This window comes from Xenopus laevis, chromosome 4S (genome assembly GCF_017654675.1).
Source record: "Xenopus laevis strain J_2021 chromosome 4S, Xenopus_laevis_v10.1, whole genome shotgun sequence".
Lineage (NCBI taxonomy): Eukaryota > Metazoa > Chordata > Amphibia > Anura > Pipidae > Xenopus > Xenopus laevis.
This window is the reverse complement of record NC_054378.1, coordinates 116,062,051-116,089,589: the sequence shown is the minus strand read 5'-3', so window position 1 is coordinate 116,089,589 and position 27,539 is coordinate 116,062,051. Positions and strand designations below refer to the sequence as shown.

General features: G+C 43.3%; 1 protein-coding gene across 2 annotated transcripts; it reads left to right on the top strand.

Moving 5' to 3' along the window:
* Nucleotides 1–1,224: 1,224 nt before the first annotated feature.
* Nucleotides 1,225–26,858, top strand: impdh2.S (IMP (inosine 5'-monophosphate) dehydrogenase 2). 2 transcript variants are annotated; one of them, XM_041591243.1, is made up of 15 exons: nucleotides 1,225–1,410; nucleotides 8,875–8,923; nucleotides 9,032–9,133; nucleotides 9,252–9,326; nucleotides 10,796–11,002; nucleotides 11,135–11,222; nucleotides 11,315–11,514; nucleotides 12,662–12,752; nucleotides 14,117–14,212; nucleotides 15,555–15,626; nucleotides 22,003–22,146; nucleotides 23,746–23,890; nucleotides 25,191–25,334; nucleotides 25,508–25,591; nucleotides 26,166–26,858. In XM_041591243.1, the coding sequence occupies exons 1-15, from the start codon at nucleotides 1,313–1,315 to the stop codon at nucleotides 26,185–26,187; spliced, it is 1,617 nt and encodes a 538-aa protein (XP_041447177.1). In that variant the 5' UTR covers nucleotides 1,225–1,312; the 3' UTR covers nucleotides 26,188–26,858.
* The last annotated feature ends 681 nt before the right edge of the window (nucleotides 26,859–27,539 follow it).

Sequence of the window (27,539 nt, the reverse complement as noted above, 5' to 3'; positions counted from 1 at the left end):
AATTTGGTCCCTAGCAACCTGGTTGCAAACTGGAGAGCTGCTGAATAAAAAGCTAAATAACTCAAAATCCACAAACAATAAAAAATGAAAGCCAATGGCAATAATCTCGGAATATCGCTCTCTACATCATACTAAAAGGTGAACAACCCCTTTAAATATAAGCACTGCGCAGTGTTAACTCAATATCACACTTTGTAACAGGGGAAAGAGATAAATGCTACAAACCTGCATGGATCTGGATTTCGAACACACAGGAGAGTCAGGATATAAGAGGTCATTTGAGATTAAAAACGTAATTGATTGTAGGGTTGGCACCCACAGCAGTGTTTGGGGAGGGGGTGCATGATCCAAATGCATACCCCCCAACTGTCTAGTGATGTTCATTTTGGGCTTGTCCTCCGACCCGCTTGCAGCCCGACCTCCCACCTGAGCCCGACTTCCAGGTCTCTTTTAAAGATCCGCGCCGACCCGCCCTGCCGATGACTTCACAAAATGGGCGGGGCAAGAGGCGTGCATCTTTAAAACCTCAACCAGGAAGCCGGCATTTGGAAGGTCGCGGGAAGAGCAGTAAGAAAAGCATATCACGCACCCGCCCATGACCTGGAAAGGAGCGTGCGAGGTCGGGCTGAACCCGCAGATATTGGTTCGGGACTGCTCAACCCACAGTCCCGGATTTGTACAGCTATTTCCAGAGTTTCTCTTTGATCTGCTGCACTGAACAGCACAAAGTGTCTAACTTAATTGGCTTTTGGCAGAGAGGCCAGAATACATACTTAAGATACTTTTGTAACAGTTTTAGATAAGAACGAAGACTCACAGCTTAAAGAGCAATTTACCTTCATTAGCAAAACTGTAATAACCACAGAAATGCGTTCAAGCTTTCATAACCTGCCACAATTTGTAAAATAGACACGGTAATTAGGGGGTGTGGCCACAAAAAATGGGCGTGGGCAAATCCTTTTTCGTCCCTCTTTTTGTTTTCCAAAATGTTGGGAGGTATGCAAAAGCTGGACTTAAATGGAGATTGGCGCAAAGTCCCTGCACTAGAGAACACAAGGCTCACACTCTGCGCTTGTTCCTGGCTCCTGTCCGCTACTGATGGCACCTGCCCACGTAACAACACACGAAGATTTCCACTTCCTGCCGCCCTGAACACACGTGCTTGTAAGTCGCTCGGCAATGACGTCAGAAGGGTGGTGCTTAGCAACGGTATAAATGTGGGCTGCGCTGATCACATTAGCCTCTTGCTTGGGAAGGCACAGAGGTGGCAGCGGGGCAGGCAGAACGAGTTGGTGACACGTTAGTCTCATAAATGGCGGATTATCTGATCAGCGGAGGGACCTGCTATATCCCGGATGATGGTCTGACAGCACAGCAACTCTTCGGGGCCGGAGACGGGCTCACCTACAAGTGAGTGGCGGAGTCGGGCACACGGGGGTCGCGCAGAGGACGAAGCGTTTAGGCAGCAGCTCCAGCCCTGGGAATGTACTAAGGGTTAATGTTTAGTGATCCACCGAACTTCCCCACGTTGCCAGAGACCTGTGATGATGGGAGGTGTAGTTGTACAATGATGCAGGACAGGGATCGGCTGTTACTTTACTCCTTGTTTGTTATTGTGTGGGAGAAACTCCTGAATATTCACAGTCATTATATAGGCAACGTATAACGAGAGGCTGGCCAGCAGAGCTTACAATCTTTATTTAGGGGCATAACTGACCATAGACAACAGATTTCTGACGAGCGATCAATCTTCCGACCTGCCACTAACCATTCATATGAAATAAAGACGTAAAAGAACAAATCAGACGATGTTTTGGCCGTGACGACAATCGTACGAAACGTACGTCCGACCAACCCATTGATATCGTGTCACAGGCAATACATGCAGAGAAATTATCATCAGCCGATAGAAACCTTCTAATGGTGGCCATAGACGCACAGATCCTATCGTATTAATCGAGGATTCGTATGATTTTCGGATCGTGTGTGGAGAGTGCCGACATCTTTTGTCCGGCGGAGATCAGTCGTTTGGTCGATCAGTCAGGTTTGATTTTGACCCGACCGATCCTGCCGGAGCCAATGGCACATCGTAATCTGATCATACGGCCGGACAATCAGATTACCCCCGATATAGCCATGCTCGTTAATGGCATATCAGGGAAGGATCCACTCGTTTGGCGATGTCGCCAAACGAGCGTTTTTTTGCATCTATGTCCACCTTAACCTGTCGACTAAACGACAGATCACCATGGTACGAAAAATGTTGGGACGATCCACACACGTCCGAATATCAAACGAAACTTTGATTAGTCCGACTTTATTTCGGCGTAGGTTAAAGGAGAAGCAAACCCAAAAGTTAAAAACCCCTACCCTACATAGACCTCCCCCCAGCCTAAGTGTTACCCTGGGCCAATGCCCCTAACGTTTGACTTACCCCTCGGTGCAGATTCAGGCATCAGAGTTCACGGGCGCCATCTTCTTCTCTTCGGAATGAGACCAGTTGATCGGCGCCTGCGCAGTTGGAGAAATTTTCTGTTTCGCAACAACTGCCCATGTGCCAGTCTCATACCGAAGCAGCTGAAGATGGCGCCTGTGAACTCCGATGCCTGACTCTGCACCGAGGGGTAAGTAAAGAGATGGGGCAACACTTGGGGTAACACTTAGGCTGGGGGGAGGGGGGTAGGGTTTTTTTTTTAACTTTAGTGTTTAGTTCTCCTTTAAAGTGACTATAGAAGTGTCGCCTGATTTCAGTAGTACTGAGCTGTTGGGCAGCGCTGCTGTAATGTAGGGACTGACTCGTATAAACGATAATTAGTGACCAGATTTATTTTCATAACTAAGATCTGCCCTATAAGTTTGTGTCTCAGCACCGACCCTACCACCACTGCCTGGGGCGCCCAAAAGGTATAGGGGCCACCGAAAAAATGTATTGCCGAAGTTTAGTGGGACCCTAAAAGGATTTTGTTTTGATGGCCAATAACTTATGGTTACACCACTGCTTCAACCAGGGACGTAATTACAGAGGAAGCAGACCCTGCGGCTGCCCATGAGACCCAAATAATGAGCGATTTCAACATATATATTGGTAAAACAGGACCCTAAAATGAATTTGCTGTGGGGCCCAGTAACATCTAGTTACTCCACTGGCTTCATCCCTGATCACCAAGTGAAATATTTCATTTAATGGTATCAGTTCAGACCCTCCTTTGGTTACACGGCTTGTGCCGCAACCTGAGCAGCCAAATTAGGAGAGAGTAGGACTGCCGGGTGTTCATGTGACAGTTGGAACAGACTTTGTAATGTGAGTCTGGCTTGTGTCTCGTGCCCATACATGATATTGTGCCTACTGGCACTCGGTGTAGCTTAAGGGGGGCGACAGAAAATTGTAAGTTTAGGGATCCGGACGCCATTGAGGAATAGGAAAACCAGAATTGAGGATAATGTTGTTCCATGTCCTGCACACAATTTGCCAGTTGCATTGGGCACAGAGATTAGCGATTATACCTTTGTTTTGGTCACAGAGTCATCTGAAGCCTCTGCATTTTCTGCTTTCATTGCGGTAGAAACAAGTGCAAAACAAACCTCCCTTCTGCACATTGGTGTTTCTTTCACTCCCTCCCTTCTTCCAATCACGTGTCTCCTTTACTGAGCGGCACCGTATAATATGCAGTTATAGTCCAACTACAGGAAGCAGTGACTTACATTATATATGTGACATGCAGTGTGGCCAGTAATAATGCAGAGCCTTGCGATCAGGGGTAAATGGGTCCCTTAAAGTGGTTGTTGACCTTTAAATTACTTTAGATATGATGTAGAGAGTGATATTCTGAGACAATTTGCAGTTGGTTTTCATATGGTCCTTATATGACCTTATGTTTGTAAATGAGCCCCAGTGTGTAGCATTTCTAGAGTCTGGGTTGCACTTTAGTTCTCCTTCAACCAGAGCTGATTTATTATCCTTTTTACCCGTGTTCTAATTACTAGCTCCTTGGATGCAGTCTCATATTATTATTATTTATTATTAACATGTATTTATATAGCGCCAACATATTGCGTAGCACTGTAAAGTAAATGTGATTATACAACTACATCACATGAATTACATACATAGAATATATGGAGTAACAAACATCACAATCAATACAGGTACAAAAAGGTGAGGAAGGCCCTATGCATAGGCATACAGTCTAAAGGGAAGGGAGTAATACGCAAGGTGTGGGAGTGGGCAAGATCGAATTGAGTGGGTGAGAAATGTGGTATTGCGTTTGGTAGTTAAGCAGAGTGAGGGTAGGCTTCTCGAAAGAAGTGCGTTTTCAGAGATTTCTTGAAAGTAGAAAGGTTGGGAGAAAGTCGGACAGACCGTGGGAGAGCATTCCAGAGGAGGGGTGCAGCCCTTGCAAAGTCTTGAATGCGAGCATGTGAGGAGGTAATGAGAGAAGAGTTGAGTAGCAGGTCAGTAGAGGAGCGTAGTAAGCGAGTGGGTGAGTATATAGAGATGAGTTCAGAGATGTAGGGTGGGGCAGAGTTATGAAGTGCTTTGAAAGTCAGTGTCATTAATTTGAATTTGATTCTGAAAGGTAACGGAAGCCAGTGCAGGGATTGACAGAATGGCGAGGCAGAGGAGGAGCGGTTGCTGAGGTGTATGAGCCTCGCAGCAGTGTTCATTATGGACTGGAGAGGTGACAGTCTCTGGAGGGGGAGGCCAATTAAAAGAGAGTTACAGTAGTCTAGACGCGATATGATGAGAGAGTGAATAAGAATTTTGGCAGCGTCTTGGGTGATAAATGATCGTATTTTGGATATGTTCTTTAGGTGGAAGTGACAAGATTTAATAAGTGACTGGATATGAGGAGTGAATGACAGGGCAGAATCTAGGATAACCCCAAGGCACCGGGCCTGGGGAGAGGGGGTGATAGTGGAATTGTTAACTATGATGGATACTTCGGGGATGCTACTGGTGTTAGTTGGAGGAAAGAGAACCATTTCAGTTTTAGAGAGGTTTAATTTAAGGTAGCGTTGTGACATCCAGGTAGAGATAGCGGACAGGCAGGAGGAGACGCGAGTTAGGAGTTCTGGGTTGAGGTCAGGAGATGAGAGATAGATCTGAGTATCGTCAGCATAGAGGTGGTAGTGGAAACCATAAGAATTTATTAATTTGCCAAGGGAGGAAGTATAGAGGGAGAATAGTAATGGTCCCAGGACAGAGCCTTGGGGAACTCCAACAGAAAGAGGTAGGGGAGAAGATGCTACTCCATTGTAGGAGACACTGAAGGAATGATTGGTGATGTAAGAAGAGAACCAGGACAGGGCTGTGTCACGAAGGCCAAGTGACTGGAGGGACTGGAGGAGGAGAGGGTGATCTACAGTGTCAAATGCGGCTGAGAGATCAAGCAGTATTAGTAGTGAGAAATGATTGTTGGCTTTAGCGGTTAAAAGGTCATTAGTTAGTCGAGTCAGGGCAGTTTCCGTGGAGTGTTGTGGCTTAAAACCAGATTGTAGGGGGTCCAGCAGGTTATTGTCAGAGAGGAATGAGGTAAGTCGGTTGTAGACTAGGCGCTCAAGTAGTTTAGAGATGAAAGGTAGCAGAGAGATAGGTCGGAGGTTGTTAAGATTGGAGGGATCAAGAGAGGGTTTTTTCAGAATGGGGGTGACAAGAGCATGTTTTAGTTGAGAAGGAAACAGTCCAGTTGAGAGGGAAAGATTAAATAGGTGAGTTAAGGCTTTGATTAGACACGGATTGGTATTGCGGAGAAGTTTTGAGGGAATTGGATCAAGCGGGCAGGTGGTAAGGTGAGAAGAGGCCAGAAGCTTTTAGACTTCCTCATCAGTGACAGGGGTGAAGGAGCACAGGAGGGACTGGGGAGTGTGGAGGGAGGGTGGTGGAAGTCTAGGGGGGTTGAGTAGTGTAATGTCCCTTCTGATAGTGTCAATTTTGTTTTTGAAGTGCTCAGCAATATCTTGAGCAGAGACAGATGTGCATGGAGGGGGTGGAGAAGGGGAAAGGAGAGTGTTAAAGGTGGAGAAAAGTTGTGCTGGTTTTTTAGAAAGGGAGTTAATGAGTGAAGTAAAGTATGTTTGTTTGGCTTGGAAGAGGCTGGTGTTAAAGGAGCGCAGGGCAGATTTGTAGCTCCAAAAGTCTGATTCTGAACGGGATTTGCGCCAGCGACGCTCAAGTGCACGTGAGTGTCTTTGGAGCGCTTTTGTATGAGCAGTATGCCAAGGTTGAAGTGGCTTGGGTCGAGAACGTTTAGTTTTTATAGGAGCAAGCTCATTTAGGGCAGTGGTGAGAGTACTATAGTAGACAGAGGTAGCCACATTAGGACATGAGATGGCTGAGATATTAGAGTGAAGAGAGTCAAAGGAAGAAGAGAGATGTGACACGTCTATAGCTTGCAAGTCACGGTAAGTACGTGTTTGGGGAATAGCAGGGGGTGAGGAGGGAGTTAGTGAGAGTTGAAATGTGAGCATATTGTGATCAGAGAGGGGAAATGGTGAGTTAGTAAAATTGGTGGTTGAACAGAGTCTGGTAAATGTGAGATCCAGAGCATTACCATTGGAGTGAGAGGGGGAGTCTGAGCACAAAGATAAGCCTAGGGAGGAGGTTAGTGAAAGAAGTTTAGAGACAGAAGAGTTGTTAATGTTGTTAACGGGTATATCATATCATTCTGTTTATTTGCAAACCCATTATCCAGAAAACTCAGAATTACGGGAAGGCCTTCTACCATAGACTCCATTTGAATAAAATAATTGTTATAAAATTATTTCCTTTTTTTCTGTAATAATAAAACTGTACCTTGTACTTGATCCCAACTAAGATATAATTAATCCTTATTGGAAGCAAAACCAGCCTATTGGGTTTATTTAATGTTTTTATATGATTTTCTAGTAGACTTAAGGTATGAAGATCCAAATAACCGAAAGATTCGTTATCTAGGTATTCACCGAATTAAAGGATACGATTCGGCCTTTTTCAGCAGGATTCGGATTCAGCTGAATCCTTCTGCCAGGCCAAACGAAATCCTAATTTTGCATATGAAAATTAGGGGCAGGAGGAAAATCGCATGAGTTTTTGTCACAAAAAAGGAAGTAGAAAAAGTTCCCCCCCCATCCCACCCCTAATTTGCATATGCAAATTAAGTTTGGTATTCAGCTGAATCTTTCACGAAGGATTCAGGGTTTAGGCTGAATCCAAAATAATGGATCTGGTGAATTCCTAGAGTGTACACACACACGACCTGTTATCCAGAAACATTGCATAAACCCAATAGGCTGGTATGGCTTCCAATAAGGATTAATTATATCTTAGTTGGGATCAAGTACAAGCTACTGTTTTATTATTACAGAGAGAAAAAAAATATTTTTAAAAATTTGGATAAAATGGAGTCTATGGGAGACCATTTTTCTGTAATTCGAGGCTTTCTGGATAACGGGTTTCCAGATAATGGATTCCATAATGTGATGCAGTATCTGTGTTTCTTTGCACACAATTCACTAAACTTTCTCTCCCTAGCTCCCTCTCTATATCTATATATAATGTTCGATAGGGTTGGGGCACTCACAAATAAAATAGTCAACTGCCTGGGTGCTGGTTATATCACTATATAAATTATACAAAAAGTGAACCACTGCACTCACAGGGCTTGTTTGGTGCAAAGAAAAGCTGAACGTTTCGGCTCCTAAACTCGAGCCTTCATCAGGAAGTGAACATCATACAATAAACAACCCGTGATTTAAACCCAGTGTGGCGCCAAAATCCGGCGTGTGACGTCATTGACCTGTGTATACTTAAATAATGGGTGTAAGCATATATGCAGATTACGGCTTAGTCCGTGTTAATAAAAATGTGCATATAATCATACGAATGCAGTGAGCATGTTTGTTACATGGATGGTGCCTGTGTATATCAAAATTGTGTGCCGATCAGTAGAGAAACCTGAGCACACATGTAACGTGTACTATTAACTGAAAGCAATCTTACCCTGAGGTCGGGCTCACAGCAACTAGGGTTGCCACCTGGCCAGTATTTTACCGACCTGGCCGATAAAAATAATGGTTGATCCCAATGTTATTAATAGGGAAAAAAGATAAATACATAGGAAGGCCGGTATTTTTTCCAGAAAAGGTGGCAACCCTAGCAGCAACAGGATGATGTTCTCCCTTTATCGTCCCTGTGGCCGTTGGCGTAACCCAATATTTGGTTGAGACAAACCATGACTCCATCGGGATTTCAGCTTATTCAGCGCATAACCTCCGCCGACGCATTGTCTGGCTCTTTAAGCCACGCCCACAAATCCGTGCAGGTCGGGTGTTGCTTGTGCTGACCATAGATAGGCTCTCCCTATGTCTCCTTCTGTCCCATTATGTCCTACACACTATCTCCCTATTGAGCTAGAAAGTCAGAGACCGTGTGTTGTGAAACACTCAACCTTCTCACAACCATAACGCTCTTCAACGCTACATCTGACCATCAGATCAGGAGAGGCTTTGGACAGTGGACTTGGCCAGTAAGGAGTCTGTTTTGCCATATTGCTAGTGACCCACACCTGACACGCAGAGAGTCCGAATCGCTTTTGTTAGCCCTTAAACCATACAGTACCTTCATTAGAGTGTATTCGCCAATGGGTACGCCTTGCTGCATGGGGTCCTCCGTCCATCCTTGCTGTCCCTCCAGTACCTCAGGGCTTGATAGCTGATATTGGGATACAAGATTGCTAGTAGTTATTCTGTTGAAACATAGTCAGTCTGTAATCAGCCAGACAGTAGTAAAATGATACAGTAATCTTATTATCTCTTTGCTACATTATCTGTTCGTAGAGCTATAATTTCCCTTCAGTGTGACCTACAGTGACTGTTCTCTTCCTCTTTTCTCACCAGTGACTTCCTCATCCTCCCAGGTTACATTGACTTCACAGCAGACCAAGTGGTAAGTGATTTCAATCAGATTTAGAATAAAATAGTGGCCACACCAGCCAATCATTTAGTGGTCTGAGTGTTTTTGTAAATATCTCATTATACATTGTTTTGTTTCTAGGATCTCACCTCCGCGCTCACAAAGAAAATCACCTTAAAGACCCCGATGGTTTCCTCCCCCATGGATACAGTTACAGAAGCCAATATGGCTATCGCAATGGCGGTGAGTACTTTCAGCTGCCGCCGGGGATAGGTAGTTCAGCAGGACTTGGAAAGACGGGCTGGACGCCTATTGCAAAGGTTGCGTCATTGTATTTATGCTGTTTTTGTGTCTTATTTAGTTAACTGGTGGAATCGGTGTCATCCATCATAACTGCACCCCGGAATTCCAGGCCAATGAAGTACGGAAAGTAAAGGTGAGCAAAAAAGCTTCCATTTGTCATGTATGATCTGTATTAGGGATGCACCGAATCAACTATTTGGGGTTCAGCCGAATCCTTGGTGAAAGATTTGTCCGAATGCCAAACCGAATCCTAATTTGCATATGCAAATTAGGGGCAGGAAAGGAAAAAGTGGAAAGAATTCTTCTTTTGTGATGAAGTCATGTGATTTCCCTACCCACCCCTAATTTTACATATGCAAATTAGAATTCGGTTTGGCCAGGCACAAAGGTTCGGCCAAATCCGAATCCTGGCTGAATCCCGAACCAAATCCTGGATTTGGTGCATCCCTAGTCTGTATGGGATTAATTAGTAGTTTGAGGCTTCCTTGTTAGTAGGGATGCACCAAATCCACTATTTTCGATTCGGCCGAACCCCTGAATCTTTCGCAAAAGATACGTCAGAGAACGGAATCTGCATATGCAAATTGGGGGTGGGAAGGAGAATTTATTTTACTTGTTTTGTGACAAAATCATGCGATTTCCCTCCCTGCCCCTAATTTTCATATGTAAATTCGGATTTGGTTCGGCCAGGCAGAAGGATTTTGCCGAATCTTGCTGAAAAAGGCCGAATCCTGGATTCGGTGCATCCCTACTTGTTGGCATGTTTTTTCCTCTAAGCTTCTATGCTACCCACTGTGAACATACAGTAAATGACCAGTGACAGACTGTGAATATTAATCTCCTTGTCACCTGTCCTCTTTAAAATCTAAAAAAGCTGAAAAGGAGGCAGATGCTGCACCAGCCATTGAAAGGAAAACTATACCCCCCCCCGAACAATGTAGGTCTCTATAAAAAGATATTGCATAAAACAGCTCATATGTAAAACCCTGCTTCATGTAAATAAACCATTTTCATAATAATATACTTTTTTGTAGTATGTGCCATTGTGTAATCATAAATAGAAAATTGCCATTTTAAAAAATAAGGGGATCTTACGATTCACTGTGCACACAAACAAGCCATACATGTTAGGTCACATGAGCCAATTAACAGACAGAGTTCTGTCTTTTGCTTCCACACTTCTTCCTGTTACAGTTAGAGCTGCAGTATTTCTGGTCAGGTGATCTCTGAGGCAGAGCACAGAAATGGGGGTTCAAAGCAAGAGATGTAAAAGGGCAATATTTACTAAAATATATATTCCACTTTGGAAAGATTCTTTAATATGTCACTTAATATGATATAAACTATCTGTTGCTTAAATATTAATTTTGGGTGTAAAGTTTTCCTTTAAACCTTTTGTGAGGGGCTGGCTGTCCAACACAGCAGGTTAGAACTGCTGCAGAAAAATTAGCAGTGTAAAAATGTTATTATCATGAATACAAAATATATTAGAAAGTTAATATCAAGTGCTCAGAAGAGCTTCCTTTTTAAAGGGGGTCTACAAGCCCTTTATTGATGTATAATCTTGCATTTCACTTTAGTCCCCTTTTTATTTTATTGTAGAAATACGAGCAAGGGTTCATCACCGATCCAGTGGTGCTAAGTCCCAAACACTGTGTCCGACATGTATTTGAGGCTAAGGCCCGGCATGGCTTCTGTGGAATTCCCATTACTGAGAATGGAAAGATGGGGAGCAAACTGGCGGGAATCATTTCATCCAGGGACATCGACTTTCTCAAAGCCGAGGATCACGATCTTGCACTTAGTGAGGTGAGTGAAGGTGGAATTTGTAATAATCTGTGTGGCAGCGCCTGTGGGAATTAGTGGCTGGTCAGTTGCCTTAATCCTAATCCTGGTGTGCCACACTCTATAAGAGGCATAGTTTGTTCCTTTTTCATTTAGATCATGACCCGAAGGGAAGACCTGGTTGTGGCGCCAGCCGGAGTGACGTTAAAGGAAGCCAATGAAATTTTGCAGAGGAGTAAAAAAGGTCCGTATTTCCCATCATTCCAGTTCATGGCAACTCTATGCACAGACACTGCCTAGGAACCGACTAGTCATTTCCATGTTCCCCTGTTGCAGGCAAATTACCCATTGTTAATGGCGACGACGAACTGGTGGCCATAATCGCTCGCACTGACCTGAAGAAGAACCGCGATTATCCGCTCGCTTCTAAAGACGCCAAGAAACAGCTGCTGTGTGGGGCGGCCACTGGCACACACGAGGATGATAAATATCGGCTGGATCTGCTGGTGCAGGCCGGTGTGGATGCGGTGGTCCTTGTGAGTCAATTAATACTACAGAGAGTTTGGGTTGGACAGGGTGGGTATAAAATAATACTGACTGCCACTCCCAACAGGCCGGCTTGAAACCCCCGGTCAGACGGGTTGGAGATGACTTTGTCGCACATTTTGCAGGTCGCTCTTCCTGCCCTTGACTTTACTCTGTTGGCTTTCAGTGCAACAGCCTCGATTTATAGGCGCACACCTGCCTGGTCCCACCCTGTTTTGTGACAGAGATGGGCGGGTCTATAAATGGAGGTGCGTCTGGGATAAGGATGTGGGTGGGTTGAGGTTTAGCCTTTATTCCCCTCTCCCTGCCCACAACTTTACTCTGCTGGCTTTAGGTTCCGGCAGGCTCCATTTATAGGCGTACGCCTGCTCTGTCCCGCCAGCTGATGGGTTGGGCATACAGTACGTCTATACATGGAGGGGCAGGTTAGGGTTGGGTGCGGGTTGAGCGGGGGCAGATTAGGGTTGGGTGTTGGTCAAATTTTTATCAACCCGCACATTACTATTGGATTTCTTAAAGGGGGACTATCGCAAAAATGTAATATTGACTTAAGCATACTGAAATAAGAAACTTTCTAAATACAATCAATTGAAAATTCTGCAGTAATCAAGTTTATCTTCACTATCCCTCTCTCAGCATCTGTTTCTCTTCATTCTGTCTTCATTCAGGAGTTGGGTGTCCGATGAATGATCCAATATATCTTATAGGGGGGCTCCTTTTGCCTAGAAAATGTATAATTGCTCACTCTATTAAAATCACCAGACATTATGTCTCTCTACATGCAGAATTTGTGCAAAAGGCAGTTTTGTTTGTACTGGAATCAGTTATATGAGTGAGCTCTAATACATCTGCTAGGAAAGGAAGCCTCCCTATAGGATATATTGGATCATTCATCTGACACCCAACTGCTGCATGAAGAGAGAATGAAGAGAAACAGATGCTGAGAGAGGGTTAGTGAAGATAAACTTGATTATTTCAGAAATGATACAGAAGATTTAATTGATTGTATTTAGAAAGTTTCTTACTTCAGTATGAGGAAGCTTATATTTTTTCATTTTCACGATAGTTCCCCTTTAAGAGGACGAGATAGAACCATCATTCCTCTAATGTCTCTTCTCCTCTTCTGTCTGCTTCCAGGATTCATCACAAGGAAATTCCATTTTCCAAATCAATATGATCAAGTACATTAAGGAGAAGTATCCTGATCTTCAGGTGATCGCTGGCAACGGTAAGAACTGCTCTCCCCAGCCATTACTACTGACTTCTATAAATAAAATACCAGTTTATTGTTACATAGGTCACTTGGTAAACCTGCAATCTCATAGGGTCATTTAGGGGCGTACTTGCCCTTTAACGTATGCATTTGTAGTTCTGGCCTCACTATAGGTCCCATCATGGGCTGGAAGCAGAATCGCTGTTATTAAAGCAGAGAGCAACCTCACTAATGGGCAGAAGGCTCTGTGGGTATAAATAGACCCCTGACATGCTGGGAAGTGCGACTCTGGTTACATTTGAGTGTCAGGAGCAAGTGGTAAGTTCATAGAGACCAAAGGCTATTTTTATCTCTTTATAGTTGGGCGCTGGAATGTGCCGAGGGCACGGGAAACCCAAAGATTTGTTTCTGTTCCGTAAATCTTGCCCTTTTACTGCAAATATCAATACGCTTACGTAGGAACTTCTGGAACCCTGCGGTTCGGCTGGAGGAGACCACTTGGGGACCAGCTGGGGCGTCAATGTTTTTCCTTCAGTATCTAGAACGAAGTAATAACTTGCTGTATCAGCCCAGAGTTTCATGAGTCCTGTAACAGAAATGAGCCATGACTTAAGAGTTGTCCAGCACAGCTCCCCATCTCGGATTTTTTTAGGATAATCTTTTGAGTGTCAGGGGCACGGCCATACTCTGTGTGCTCTAGGCTGCTAGTAGGAAGCTAAGCTTGGATATCCTCAGAAATCATAATTGGTAAGCAAGAGGCCTGGTCTGATGTTCTTCTGGTTAGGAAAAAACATTATAAACTCAGATTATCTCAAACCAGAAGAACATCAAACCAGTACTATTGTCTGATGATTCTCTGGTTAGGCGAAAAATTAGAAACCTCTCTCAAATTGTTCCTAAGCAGAAGAACATCAGAGCAGCCTCTTTCTTTCTCCTGACAACTGTTACCACTATTGTAAAAATAAAAAATTGATTTATGTTAACAGTACACGTATCCATTAATATCTTGGAATGAAAATAAATAAATAATGCATGTACATTGCAAAAAGTTCTTATATCTAGCGCTCTCATCAATTTTACATTCACTTATTTTTAAGGGTTACTTATCCTTTAAGAGAAAATACATAATGAATGTAAATTGTAAAGGTGCTTAGAATGGCACCTTCATCCATTTTATATTCACTTATTTTAAAAGTTTTCTTATTCTTTAAAGGTATGGTGATCCAATTACAGATCCCTTATCCATAAAAACCAGGTCCTGAGCATCCAGGTCCCATACCTTTATTTGTTATAATCTCAGCAGTATATTCTAGTCCTTTGTTACCCTCTTTGCCTGACACCTGAAGGTCCTTGGTTTATTTATTTTTCTCCTCCTTCAGTCGTGACGGCTGCTCAAGCAAAGAATCTAATCGACGCAGGGGCCGATGCCCTGAGAGTGGGAATGGGAAGCGGCTCAATTTGCATCACTCAGGAAGGTAATTCAGTTTTTTATATTTGACTGGGACCCGTCCCCCTGTAACATAAAACACGTCACGTCATCAATATACTGAATATTGTAATATTTCCATAGCTGGATAGAGGCTCACGGCAAGGGCCCTGTTTTACTGGCTAGGGCAAAGGAAAGATAAGGATGAGCTCATTATAAAGAGGGTTTAGTTAGGAAGATTGATCTCATTAGCTGCACTATCTGCCCCCACCATCACTTGAACAATAAATAAAAACAGGACATTTCAGTTTTATTCTGCACCATTCCAACTCCCTGGGGGAACTGCAACTCCCAAAATCCTTAGATAATAAAGCAGGTTCACTGTCTTACTGTCATATGGTGATGTTGTGATGCTGATTCAGTTAATGCCTTTAAGAATGGCTTGGATGATTTTTTGGACAGACAATATCAAAGGCTATTGTGATACTAAGCTCTATAGTTAGTATAGGTATGGGTATATAGAATTTATGTGAAAGTAGGGAGGGGTGTGTGTATGGATGCTGGGTTTTCATTTGGAGGGGTTGAACTTGATGGACTTTGTCTTTTTTTCAACCCAATTTAACTATTAACTATATGTACACAGGCATGGCCTGAACAAGCATGCAGGGAGTTATTAGTCTACAGATCTTGAAGAACCTGTGTAAGTGGTGGTAAAGAAAATTTTGAAATTAAATCCATTAGTGAAACTCCTGGTTTGCATCTTACAAAGGAGGCACCACCTCCACCATCTCCAGACCTGCAATCTATAGCTGTCCTAATGCAGTGACAACAATGAAAGCCAACATCTTGTAGGATCAGGCCCATTTTTGTTACCCTTTGAGTTCTCACTTGTGGAACATGAAGCAGAAGGGCCACAGCACTGGCATTGTATCAGGAATGGCCCAAGACAAGTCACATGTGATCCCAAAATAAAATCTAAAAGACCATGGAGTTTGATATTGGTGATGCACATTTATAAAGGGTCTGGTGGCCGGTGTTGGGTCCAGGAGAGCTGAAAAGAACGCCCGTTCCCAGACATGTTGATTCTGCAGCTGGAACGACTTCTACAGATACAAAGGCAACGTTTGCATGGCCCTGTAACCTTCAGCAGCCAATCAGATATTTGCTTTTATTTGATCATTGTGAATCTCTATAGCTCTTTGGCGCTTGTGGGTTCAGGGCTTGGCTAAACCGTGGCCATGTTTGTGCACATCCTAGTTGGTTATGTCTCTGTATCTTTCTGCAAATGAGAATTTCTGTGTGTGTGTGTGTGTGTATATAGAGAATATATATTTATGAAGCATTGCCGGAGATGGTCATTGCCAATGAACTTGTTTTTCTTTCCTGTATAGCCGCTCCACAGATCCCTCCAGACCTAAAGTCTCACAGCCCCAAATGCCCCTCTATTGTGACAGGCACTTATAGTAAGTCACATGTCCCCGAGCCGCAGGAATCGGCTGCACATTGTCCTGCTTGACTTGATATGTAGTTGTAGATGCACTTGGGGGTTCTGTGGCTTTGGGTAACTGGGTCCGGGTGGGAGTCCTTTGTGAAAGCAGGGTTCTGCATCTGCCAGCCTATTCCTGTCGCATATTCTGATCAGTCCTACTGCAATTTATCCTGGCAAATTTCATTACAATTCTAATTTCCCCTTCAAATGAAACATTACCCTGAGTAGTAAGGGGAAATGTGCCCTATTTATAAATTTATCTTCCATTTAGTTTGCATTTAAATAAATTCAACGTCTGATTGGACGAACTGAACACTCCTTCTCTGCATTTTATGACTTCAATAGATCAGAACAGTATTTTAAAGAGATCCTGACACCAGAAAATAACCTTTCTTAACCTATCATAACCTTGTTTTTGATTATTTATAATTCTGACATAAAAATATTTGCCTGATGCTCTGCGAGAGGGCTGCCATATTTGTGCAGCAGCAGTCGTCCATTAGCATTAGAAAGGACAGTCAGGTTGGCAAAAAAAAGTAAAATTACTTACAGAACTGTTAGCGAAAAACTATCAACATGACCCATAGGTGACTTAATGTAGATTAATATTTTGGAAAGAATTTTGTGTCCGTATCACTTTAAGGTCATCCCCCATGCAAACTGGTCCGTGAAAAATGTTCAATATTTTTCCAAGCCTAGATGTACCTATTTGATGTTTTATTCTAAGGGCAACTGTTGCTACCATGTAGTGTCAGTCGCCCTTCTCTTACAACCATACAGGCTGCCATCTTGTTTAGCGTCTACGCAACTACTGTGTTGCAATTCTCTTACAAGAGGGGGAGGGGTCTTGTGCCCAGAGCTGCTGGTTGGCAGTGGACCCACAACCCTCCCAATGTGGTTGTGTTGATTTATAAATGTTTTATATGATTGGAGCACAGTCCCTGAGGAACCAATGGCAGGCCAAATTGAACACAATGTTGTGCACCCATTTTCTCCCCAGCAGATCACATGAGAATTAGCTGCCACCTACAAAATGCCATGTGGGAACTCGCATGGGCACAGCCAAAGCTAGCATGTAGGGGTGCACAAGACTATAGGAAAGCTGGTTAGGAGACCATGGAGTAATTATGCACCCACACTGATTGTTTTCCTTCTTGCAGCATCAAGGCAAAAGTTGTTCTTCTTTACACCTCAGTTTTAAGATTCTTCAAACATTTTTTTTATCAACAAAAATGTCTTTTGTTAATGGTCCTGTTTTCCCACAGAGCCCTTGAACCCTGCTTTTAAGGGGTGTGTATGCTTTAACCATGAAGGCACATGGATCTGGGTCCTCCAGATATTGGAAAGCTCAGTCCAGCTTTGCCAGAGGCCAGGGATCTCCACTACCCAAGACTCTTATCAGTTGTCGGCTACAACTCCCGGTCACTGGGGGCCACAGACAGTTGTAGTTTCACAGAAGTAAGCAAAGGTGCACAACCTCTCAATCAAAATGTGGGGTGCTAATCCATAGGAGGCTCCCCATCAGGGTCTCCAAGTCAAACTGCTAAATATTGGAAGTAACGGATAGCACACCCAGTTGAAAAAAATTAATTAATTTATTACAAAAAAGGAAAAAATGACAAAAAATACAAAAAAATATAATTGGTGAGCCCAATACTTTCTCAGGGGCACAAATAATCAAAAAAAAAAAATCAAAAAGGCAGAACTGTCCATGGAGGTTTTATACCCCAAGCTGATGGTTTCCTCAACTAAATTCAGTGCCGGACGTTCCAGCATAAGGTCCAAATACAAACAAACTGCATTACTGGCTAAGATTTGGAACGCACGTGTTCCACCCTCATATTTATATTATCATCTAAATTGTCCAGAGTAAATATGATAAAATTTTAGGCAATACATATTAAAAAGTAGATAAAATAGACTTTAAAGGGCATGTAAATCCCAAAAAAATAAAATCCCATTTTTACTTTCTTTAATGAAAAAGAAACCTATCTCCAATATACTTTAATTAAAAAATTTGTACTGTTTTTATAAGAAACCTGACTGTATGCAGTGAAATTCCCCCTTCATTTACTGCTGTGGATAGGAATTGTCAGACGGTCCCTAACTGCTGAGCAGGGAAACAATCATACTTATGAACAGCAGGGGGAGCCCCCGCCTTACTTCCCAGCCATGCAGAACTCAAGCAGCTTTGTTTATGACGATCCCTAAGCAGCCCAGACCACACTGAGCATGTGCACAGTCTTAGTCTTGCAAAGATGTATAACAAAGTTACAAGATGGTGACCCCATGTAGCCAACTTTGAAAGCATAAATTATTTGTTTGATTAGGCTTGTGGTGCAGTAAGTTCATTTTATGTTTAGTTTACAAAATACAGCATTTCTAGCCTTATTCTGTTTTAGACTTTACATGCCCTTTAACAGCACCCCAATGTGCTGTCCACAAGATATTCTAATAGCCACTGGGTTACAACCATTAGGTCATTAAGATGGCCGTTTTGAGGCTTGCATTAACTATACAAATACTGTAATGTGTCAACTCCATGTTTTGAGTTGTAACCTAGTGGCTATTAGAATATCTTGTGGACAGCACATTGGGGTGCTGTTAAAGTCTATTTCCTCTACTTTTTAATATTTATTGCCTAAAACTTTAATATTTTCTCTGGACGATTTAGTTGCTAATCTAGATATGAGGGTGGAACCCGTTCCAAATCTTAGCTAGTAATACGTTCAGTTAGCAGCAACAGGAAGTGACGTGTATCTCTAATTACAAACTATTAACAGTATACAGTGTCGCCGCCGAGTTGTCTTTCAAACACATTTTCCACTGCTGAAGAATGTTTCACGCTGGAGTGAGGACACTTTAAACTAGCCACGGTTTATCTGTTTGTTTGTATGTGGACGCTATGCTGGAACGCATTTGTGTTCCATTTGATTACCCAGAGGATGTCTTTACGCTTCCCTGCTCTCGAAGGAAGCGGAAGTGATGTCAGACGCTGAATTTCGTCAAGGAAGCCCATCAGCTTGGTGGTATAAAACCTCCATGGACAGTAAGACTTGTTCTACCTTTTTGATTTTTTTTTTTTTTTTTTTTGATTATTTGTGCCCCTGAGGAAGACCCTTAAGGTCGAAACGCGTTGGGCTCACCAAATATGTATTTTTTTGTTATTTTTTCCTTTAGTTGTAGTTTCACATCTGAAGAGTTGGGAGTTGGAGATTCCTGCCAGAGAGGGGTGGGGGGGACACACAGGGTTGGTCTCAGAGCTTGCTATAAGTACTAGTCTTATTCTGTGACCTTCATCCTAATTATAATCAGCCTGGGCCTCCTGTTTGTAGTTTTGTTTGGTAGACGAGACCTTCTCTTTTCTGCCTGCACTGACTGACACTTTATGGCCATGACATGTGAATAGACCCGTCACTGCCTTGTGTTTGTGTGTTCCTGCCTGCCCACATGTTTGGAACACTAAACCCCCACCCAGTGTCTCTCTAGCACATACTGTCCCTATATTTCATTTTTGCACCTGTTTTACTAATCCTGCATGTGTTCATCCCACGGCTTCTATAGTGAACGGAAATAAAGGCAATAAATAAAAACAGCCCTGGAACCAGTTGCCACTAATCAGCAATTAGCCAATATTCTAGCTTGTTATTGGTTGCTCTGGGTTACAGGGCTTGGGGAATATCTTTCCTTTTCTATCTCATGAATGTGTGAAGTGTCAGTAGCCTCTTTGCTGAGGTGAACATATTCATAATGTTCTAAATGTGAGTCTTTAAAACTCATCCTTGTAGGAAAATTACCTTTACTGTCTCTGGGATTGGCCTGCGGATGATACAGCAACGTCAAGGTTCTAAAGCTTTGTCAATAGACTAGTATGGCCCCATGAATGTTTTTATGCTTGAGAGACTGGTGCAGCCCCTTGAAGGTTCTAATTCTCTGATTATGGCCTGCAAATGTTTTTGTTTAATAGAATAGTAAAGCACCTGAAGGTTCTAATGCTCTCACAATAGAATGGTATGGCCCTGTAAATGTTTCTGTACTTCAGAGAGAGGTGCAGCCCAATGAAGATTCAAATGCTCTGACAAAAGAATGGTATGGCCCTGTGAATTGTTTTTTATGCTTGAGAAACTGGTATAGCCCAAAGAAGGTTCTAATGCTTTGACAATCGGATGGTATGGCCCATGAATGTTTCTGTGCTTGAGTGGTGAATCCCAATGAAGGTCAGAATGCTCTGACAATAGGATGGTATGGCCCTGTGAATGTTTTTCATGCTTGAGAAACTGGTTCAGCCCAATGAAGGGTCTAATGCTCTGTCAATAGGATGGTATGGCCCGTAAATGTTTCTGTGCTTGACAGAATGGTACAGCCCAGCGGAGGGGACTGGTAAACCCCTGTGAAGGTTCTAGTCCCCCTGATGAAAGCTCGAAGTACTGTTTTTCTCTATGTCCTACTATGGTCACAGTTTGATGACATGAAGCAGTTTCACCCTGGCGACCCCCCAAATGGAGTAAAGAAGTCACCAATTACACTGGTAAAAAGCACAGATATCATCATTTATTTATATAGCGCTGTCAAGATACGCAGTGCTTAGATATGATCTGTTGGTGGGAATATGAGCAACTGATAGGATGCTGACATGTTCTGCAGTTCACCCCTCATTTCTTACTCTTTAATGGTTCTGGAAACGCTGCCCAGTTGGCCCAAAGGAGAGTGTGGATTTTCTCCCAGGTGATACATAGAGCAGAGCCTTCTCTGTGCCCTTGGACCTCATCTTTCTGTAGTGTAAGTGGGGCACAAAAATAGTTCTGTGTAGTGGCAATAGGGCAAATGGTTCTGTACTCCTGTCTGGCACGGCCAAGTCTGACCATTAAAGGGCCCCTTACTGCCAGTGTCTAGTCTTTGAAGAACTATTAACATAAATCACAGCGAGATATTCTTAACTTTATGGCTTGTTTATATGTAGAAAGCAAGAGATAATAAAGGGGAAGTTTCAGGCTGTGAGGTTCCTCTGCCTTTCTCAGCTTCATGTTTAAAGGGATATACAGGGGCTTATTTATTAACATTCCATGCAAATATGACTGTGATCAGATCTTTTATTACCCAACTGAAGCTGACTGGTCAAATCTAATGGCCTTTTGGTTGCTATGGGCAACATCACCGGCAATGTTTTTCTCCAGTACAGTAGTGGTGTTACTGGGGAACGACCATTAACACACACCCACCACTCATTTCTGTGACAGAAACAAACCGAGTGGATCTGCGGGAGCTCCGTTGGTGGTGCAATAAGGAATGTTAACCCAAAGTAAATGCAGCCGACATAGATTATATATGATTTATATAGCACCATTACACTATTCTTATCAGTCTGTGCCCCACACAAACACGCACACACTAGAGTCAGGTTTATTGGGAGCCAATTTATTATAGCGCAACAGGTGCCCTTTAACCTGAAAAAGTGGCGCGCTGCATATTGCATGTAATGTGCCCAGGGTCTAACTGGACCAGGAAAAAACACGGTGGGCCCCATCGGCCCAGATTCACAGGATTCTTGCTACCGCGACCTCCCTTTTTCGGGCGGTCACGGCAAAGAACAGTGAACGGTGGCACAGCAGGAGGAGGGGCGCTGGAGGGCCCCCCAGTCTGACCCTGAATGTGCCAGTTTTTTCTGAAAGACTGGATATACAAAAATGTATTCATGCCATACAAAGACCTCTAAAGGGCTCATGGGAACAGATTGTGGGCTGCATGTGTCCCTCCAAGAGAGTTTTGGCCCCGAGCTGACCTAGCCCTGCCTCTAGTGCAGTGATCTCCAACCAGTGGCTTATGAGCAACATGTTACTTACCGACCCATTGGATGTTGCTCCCAGTGGCCTCAAAACAGGTGCTTATTTTTGAATTCCAGGCTTGGAGGCAAGTTTTTGGTTGTATAAAAACCAGGTGTACTGACAAACAGTCTCCTGTAGGCTTCCAGTCCACATAGGGGCTACCAATAGCCAATCACAGCCCTTATTTGGCACTCCCTAGAACTATTTTCTTGCTTGAGTTGCTCCCCAACTGGAAACCATGGACTTAGATTGAACCAAAACTCTGCTCTGGCCTTTAACCTACATGGCACTAAATCTGATATGTGATACCTGTCCTAAACCTGAAATGTGACAATTCCCTAAATGTTTTGAGCAGGGTCACCAGTAAGGCACAGCAGGGAGCACATGGCTCCGTTAATATCCACAATGGAACTGGTTCATGTTAACCCCGTGTCTCCAGCATGCGTGGCTTGTGGCATGTAGCGCAGGAACTTATTGCCATGCCAGTTTCTCATATTATTGTTTCCCATGTTTGTGTCCCTGCAACAGTGCTGGCGTGTGGGAGGCCTCAGGCCACGGCGGTGTACAAAGTGTCGGAGTATGCAAGGAGGTTTGGCGTTCCTGTCATCGCAGACGGCGGAATACAGACTGTCGGACATATCGCTAAGGCCTTGGCATTGGGCGCCTCCACAGGTGATCTTTATTCTGCTCTTTAACAGGGGTACCAATATGATCATTAATAAAGGGCAAGTAACAGGGATGCTGGAAGTTTCTGCCCCTAGAAAATAACACACCAATGTTGCTTGTGGAGGGGTATCGGGAGTTAATACTTTGGGGCAGATTTATTAATGGTTGAAGTGAAAATTTGAATTTTTCAAAACTCTCAAATTTCGAATTGTGAATTACCCAAACTCTATTCGAGTTTTAATTCAACTTTAGAGATATATCATACTCTGGCCCTTTAAATGGGAAGTAAAGTCTAAAATAGAATAAGGCTAGAAATGCTGTATTTTGTTTACTAAACATAAACATGAACTTACTGCACCACAAGCCTAATCAAACAAATGATTTATGTTTTCAAAGTTGGCCACAGGGGGTCATCATCTTGTAACTTTGTTAAACATCTTTGCAAGACTAAGACTGTGCACATGCTCAGTGTGGTCTGGGCTGCTTAGGGATCGCCATAAATTATCAAAACGGCAAAAGTCAAATAATATCTGCCAGAAGCCGATACAGCAAGACTGATTAATAATCAGAATATACAGACTGCACTGGGTCCTGTGTTGTCATGTAATCTAATGTGGATTTTATAGTTTTTGTATTGTTTAATACAAACTTTCTCCAACTCTGCAGAACCAGTGGCTGCAGCAAAATAATCCTCCAAATAGAATCCCAGTTTATCTGTTAAATCTGGCTCCATGATCTTTGTCCCTGCAGCTGGAGTTGGAAACAGTAAAGGGGATGTAAAGGCAAAAATAAAATCCAATACAAATCTCTACACAGTCGCCGACTGCTCTACAGGGAAACAAACAAAGCTGCTTGAGTTCTGCATGGCTGGGAAGTAAGGTGGGGGCTCCCCCTGCTGTTCATAAGTATGATTGTTTCCCTGCACAGCAGTTAGGGACCGTCTGACAATTCCTATCCACAGCAGTAAATGAAGGGAGAATTTCACTGCGTACAGTCAGGTTACTTATAAAAACGGTACACATTTTTTAATTAAAGTATATTAGATATAGGTTTCTTTTTCGTTAAAGAAGGCAAAAATGGGATTTTTTTTTTTTTTTGCCTTTACATGCCTTTTAAGAACTCAAATACGACTATTCGCCACCTAAAACCTGCCGAGTTTCTGCATAAGTCAATGGGAGAGGTCCACGGATCAATTTGGTGATGTTTTGTAGCCTTTCTCCGAAAAAAACTCAAATCAAGTTTTTGTTTTGTTCAAATCGATTTGAGTTTTCGGGTTGTTTTAAATTTGTGCAAGATTGTAAAAATTCTATTTTATTCATAAATTTCTAATAGGGAGTTTAAAAAAAAAACAAAAAAAAAAAAAAACCCTTGATATATGTGCCTCCCCATGTTGAAGACAATTCTGCACACGGATCTGGTGCTTTAACCGAGGAGGGCCACAGGTTGGATTTCAGGGTATAGAGTCCTTGTAGCCTTCATTATGGCTCATCTTCTTCTTTTTTTTTTTTTTTTTTTTACAATTGGGAGTCTCTCCCATCCCATTATAGCCACACAGGGCCCTCAGTAAATAGGGGGTTATTAACCTGCTGCAACTTCTTCCTCTAGTCATGATGGGGTCCCTACTGGCAGCCACCACAGAAGCTCCGGGTGAATACTTCTTCTCAGATGGCATAAGGTTAAAGAAGTACCGAGGCATGGGCTCGCTGGATGCCATGGACAAGAACGTTAGCAGCCAGAAGAGATACTTCAGGTGAGGTTTTATGATTCATGGAAGAGGTGCTAGTGTTGTGCAGTAGAGGCTAGAAACAAATTAGGCTTAAAGAAGAACTAAACCCTAAATTAATATGGATAAAAATGCCAAATTTTATATAATGAACTTATTGCACCAACCTAAAGTTTCAACTTGTCAATAGCAGCAATGATCCAGAACTTCAAACTTGTCACAGGGGGTCACCATCTTGGAAAGTGTCTGTGACACTCACATGCTCGGTGGGCTCTGATTGGCTGTTGAGAAGCTAAGCTTAGGGCTCGTCACTAATTATCCAGCAGAAAATGAGCTTCCCTGTAATATAAGCTGATGCTAGAGGGCTGATTATTAAATTCTGATGCTAATTGCACTGGTTTCTGTGCTGCCATGTAGTAATTATCTGTATTAATTACGAATCAGCCTTATAGTGTGACATTTCTATTCTATGTGTACTGTATATTGTGAGTGGGTCCCTAAGCTCAGTAAGTGACAGCAGCACAGAGCATGTGCAGTGAATCAGCAGAAAAGAAGATGGGGAGCTACTGGGGCATCTTTGGAGACACAGATCTTTACTGCTAAAGCGCTGTGGTTGCCTTGGGCTGCCACAGCTACTTCTTAAGTTCTCTTTAAAAGAAGTTTAACCCAACAGCGAGAGTGCTAGCTCCATCCCTGGAGTGACTGATGCAAAGAAGTGACCCTCCTCTAAAACCTGTTCTTGTATTCAGCTATTGCATGGAAGCTTTAAAGGAGAAACAAACCCCTTATTAAAAAAAATACTACACCCCCCACCCCACAAAGACCCTCCTCTCCCCCAGCCTAGCTGCTACCCGGGGCAAATACCCCTAACTTTTTAATTACCCCTCAGTGCAGATTCAGGGATCGCAGTTCACAGCAGCTATCTTCTGGGAATGAGACAGGTGGAGTGGCACATGCGCAGTTGGAGCAATTTTCCGGTTTGCGCCAACTGCGGATGCGGCGAAATGTACGGAAATTGCTGGAAGAAGACCTGGAATATGGCTGCCGTGAACTCCGATCCCTAAATCTGCACCGAGGGATAAGTAAAAGGTTAGGGGCATTTGCCGGGGGGGGGGGGCAGCTAGGCTGGGGGTGAGGGGGTCTATATTGGATAGGGATTTTTTAAATAAGGGGATTGTTTCTCCTTTAACTCCTTTAACCCGTGAAACTGCAGTGTAGGAAGCTGTATGCCAATATCCCAGCCAATAGCTGCACAGCTAAATGTTTATCAGCCTGTGACTCTGGAACCTACATTTGTATTTCACTGTTCTTTCATTTTCTCCCATAGTGAAGCAGATAAAATTAAAGTAGCTCAGGGTGTGTCTGGGGCTGTCCAGGACAAGGGATCCATTCACAAGTTTATTCCATATTTAATTGCTGGAATTCAGCATTCGTGCCAGGACATTGGCGCCAAGAGCTTAACACAAGTCAGGTAAGAGTTCCCAGCACTGGGAGTGAATATTCAGGTACATTAGAGTGTGGGCGACTTATTTGCTGCTTTTACATCCCACTTTGAATATGATCCCATGATAGGGAAATGGGATTGTGGAGTAGCGCGTCCCAGCACTGCACAGAGCAATAGATGGATTATGGTTTCTCCTGCAGGGCCATGATGTATTCTGGGGAACTCAAGTTCGAGAAGAGGACCATGTCGGCACAGGTGGAAGGAGGAGTGCATGGACTACACTCGTAAGTGCTTTTATTCTCTATAACCCCTTGTACTATGTAGAGCTCAGTATGTAACCCTGATAAACTGTTGGCTCCCTCTGCTGGCCAGAGACTAGAAGCAGATCTGTCAGCTTGGGTGTAGCCAGGAATACAGTGGTAAATGGCAAATTGAACAAGGTTGAGGTTATTCACAAGATGCAAGCGACTACTTTCCTTCATGCCCCACATTGTTACAATCTGTAGTAGGAATGTTCAGACTTCTGTCAAACTGGCTACACAGGTTTCCTTCCCCGTGCAATGTGCCCATGTAACACTGACTGTCGAGGGAGCTCACAGTCGGGAATTTCAGTCCTCAACTACTGATTGGACATCGGTTGGTAAAACAGATAAGGTAGTTTTACCTCTGTAAACAAATCTGCTTTCCTCCAGTGAAGACTAATTCCCACAATGCTTTGCATGCTCCGACAGACTTACAAAGTAGAATAAATGCACTGTGGGAATTGGATGAGCAATGATGGGGGCTTTCAGTTGCAGTGTAATTTAACAAACCCAGACCATGTCCTAAACAATTCTCCATTTCTTGATTGTGTTGTAGGTATGAGAAGAGACTATTCTGAAGCTACTGATGCCACCGCCATCCATCTGCCTGATGCCAACATGCCCCTACAGCAGAAACTGTGCCGGCCAACATACTGCATGTGCTAGCCGTATGGATAACCACTGGCTGCCTTACCCACATCTGCCTGACATTATGCCAAGGACTATTAGATGCACATGGGCATGCGCATCCCACCCGTTGTTCTATAAAGGACCTCCAATAAACTGTCAGATGGTGCCTGCTGCTGCCTGATCATGCCACACACCAAAACTCTTAAGGTGGCCATAGATGTAACAATTACGGTTTTTCCTGGAAAAGATCTTTCAAAGAAAGATCGTTTGTTTCAATACACATGTGTAGAGCTGAATCTTCAGATATTCAGAGAGAAGAAATAGAATTCTACCTGTATCTGACGATTCAGCACTAAACATTGGCTGATGTTTTGGTGCCGATCAAAATTGAGTCTCCCACCATACATGCACCGAATATCGTACAAAAATTCGCTTTGCACGATCGTATAGGTGCGTATATGGCCACCTTTATACTGTATAACTGCAACGTGTGATTATGATTACCATTTTTTTTATGTCCCAGTTGGACTGCAATTTAAAATGCTGAAACATAAAGTGATCTTAACAGAAGACTGTTTTACTTAAAGGGGATTCTGTCATATAAAGTTTTATTCCTGAACCAATAAGTGTATTACTTTAGTTGTAATATTGGTGTGTAGGTGCATCTCGGGTCATTTTGACTGGTCATGTGCTTTCAGAAAGAGCCAGCACTTTAGGATGGAACTGCTTTCTGGCAGGCTTATTTTTTCTCCTCAATGTAACTGAATGTGTCGCAGTGGGACATGGATTTTACTTCTGAATGATGTTCTTAGATCTACCAGGCAGCTGTTATCTGTTCTGTTGTTAGGGCAGAGGCACACGGGGAGATTAGTTGCCCAGCGACAAATCGCCTCTTCCTCGGGTGGCTAATCTCCCAAACTGCCTTACCGACGGCTAGAATCTAAATCCCCGGGATGGCACTCAGACTTCAGAATACGAAGCACTCAGAGTGCCATCCGGCCGGCGATTTAGATTCTAGCAGTCAGGAAGGCAATTCTGGGAGATTAGTTGCCCTAAGAAGGGGCGATTTGTCGCTGGGCAACTAATCTCCATGTCTGTTTCTGCCCTTAAGATGCTGGGGGGGAAAGGCAGGAGTGATATCACTCCAACTTGCAGTAAAGCGTGACCGAAGTTTATCAGAGCGCAAGTCACATGACTGGGTGCAACTGGCAAACTGACAATATGTCTAGCCCCATGTCAGATTTCAAAATGAAATATAAAAAAATCTGTTTGCTGTTTTGAGAAACGGATTTCAGTGCAG

Bases quoted from the DNA above. Each gene is read 5' to 3' on its own strand.
- impdh2.S (XM_041591243.1), top strand. From the start codon at position 1,313: ATGGCGGATTATCTGATCAGCGGAGGGACCTGCTATATCCCGGATGAT. The intron at 9,134-9,251 runs GTGAGTACTTTC...TGTCTTATTTAG, and splicing joins ATATGGCTATCGCAATGGCG to TTAACTGGTGGAATCGGTGT. The intron at 9,327-10,795 runs GTGAGCAAAAAA...ATTTTATTGTAG, and splicing joins ATGAAGTACGGAAAGTAAAG to AAATACGAGCAAGGGTTCAT.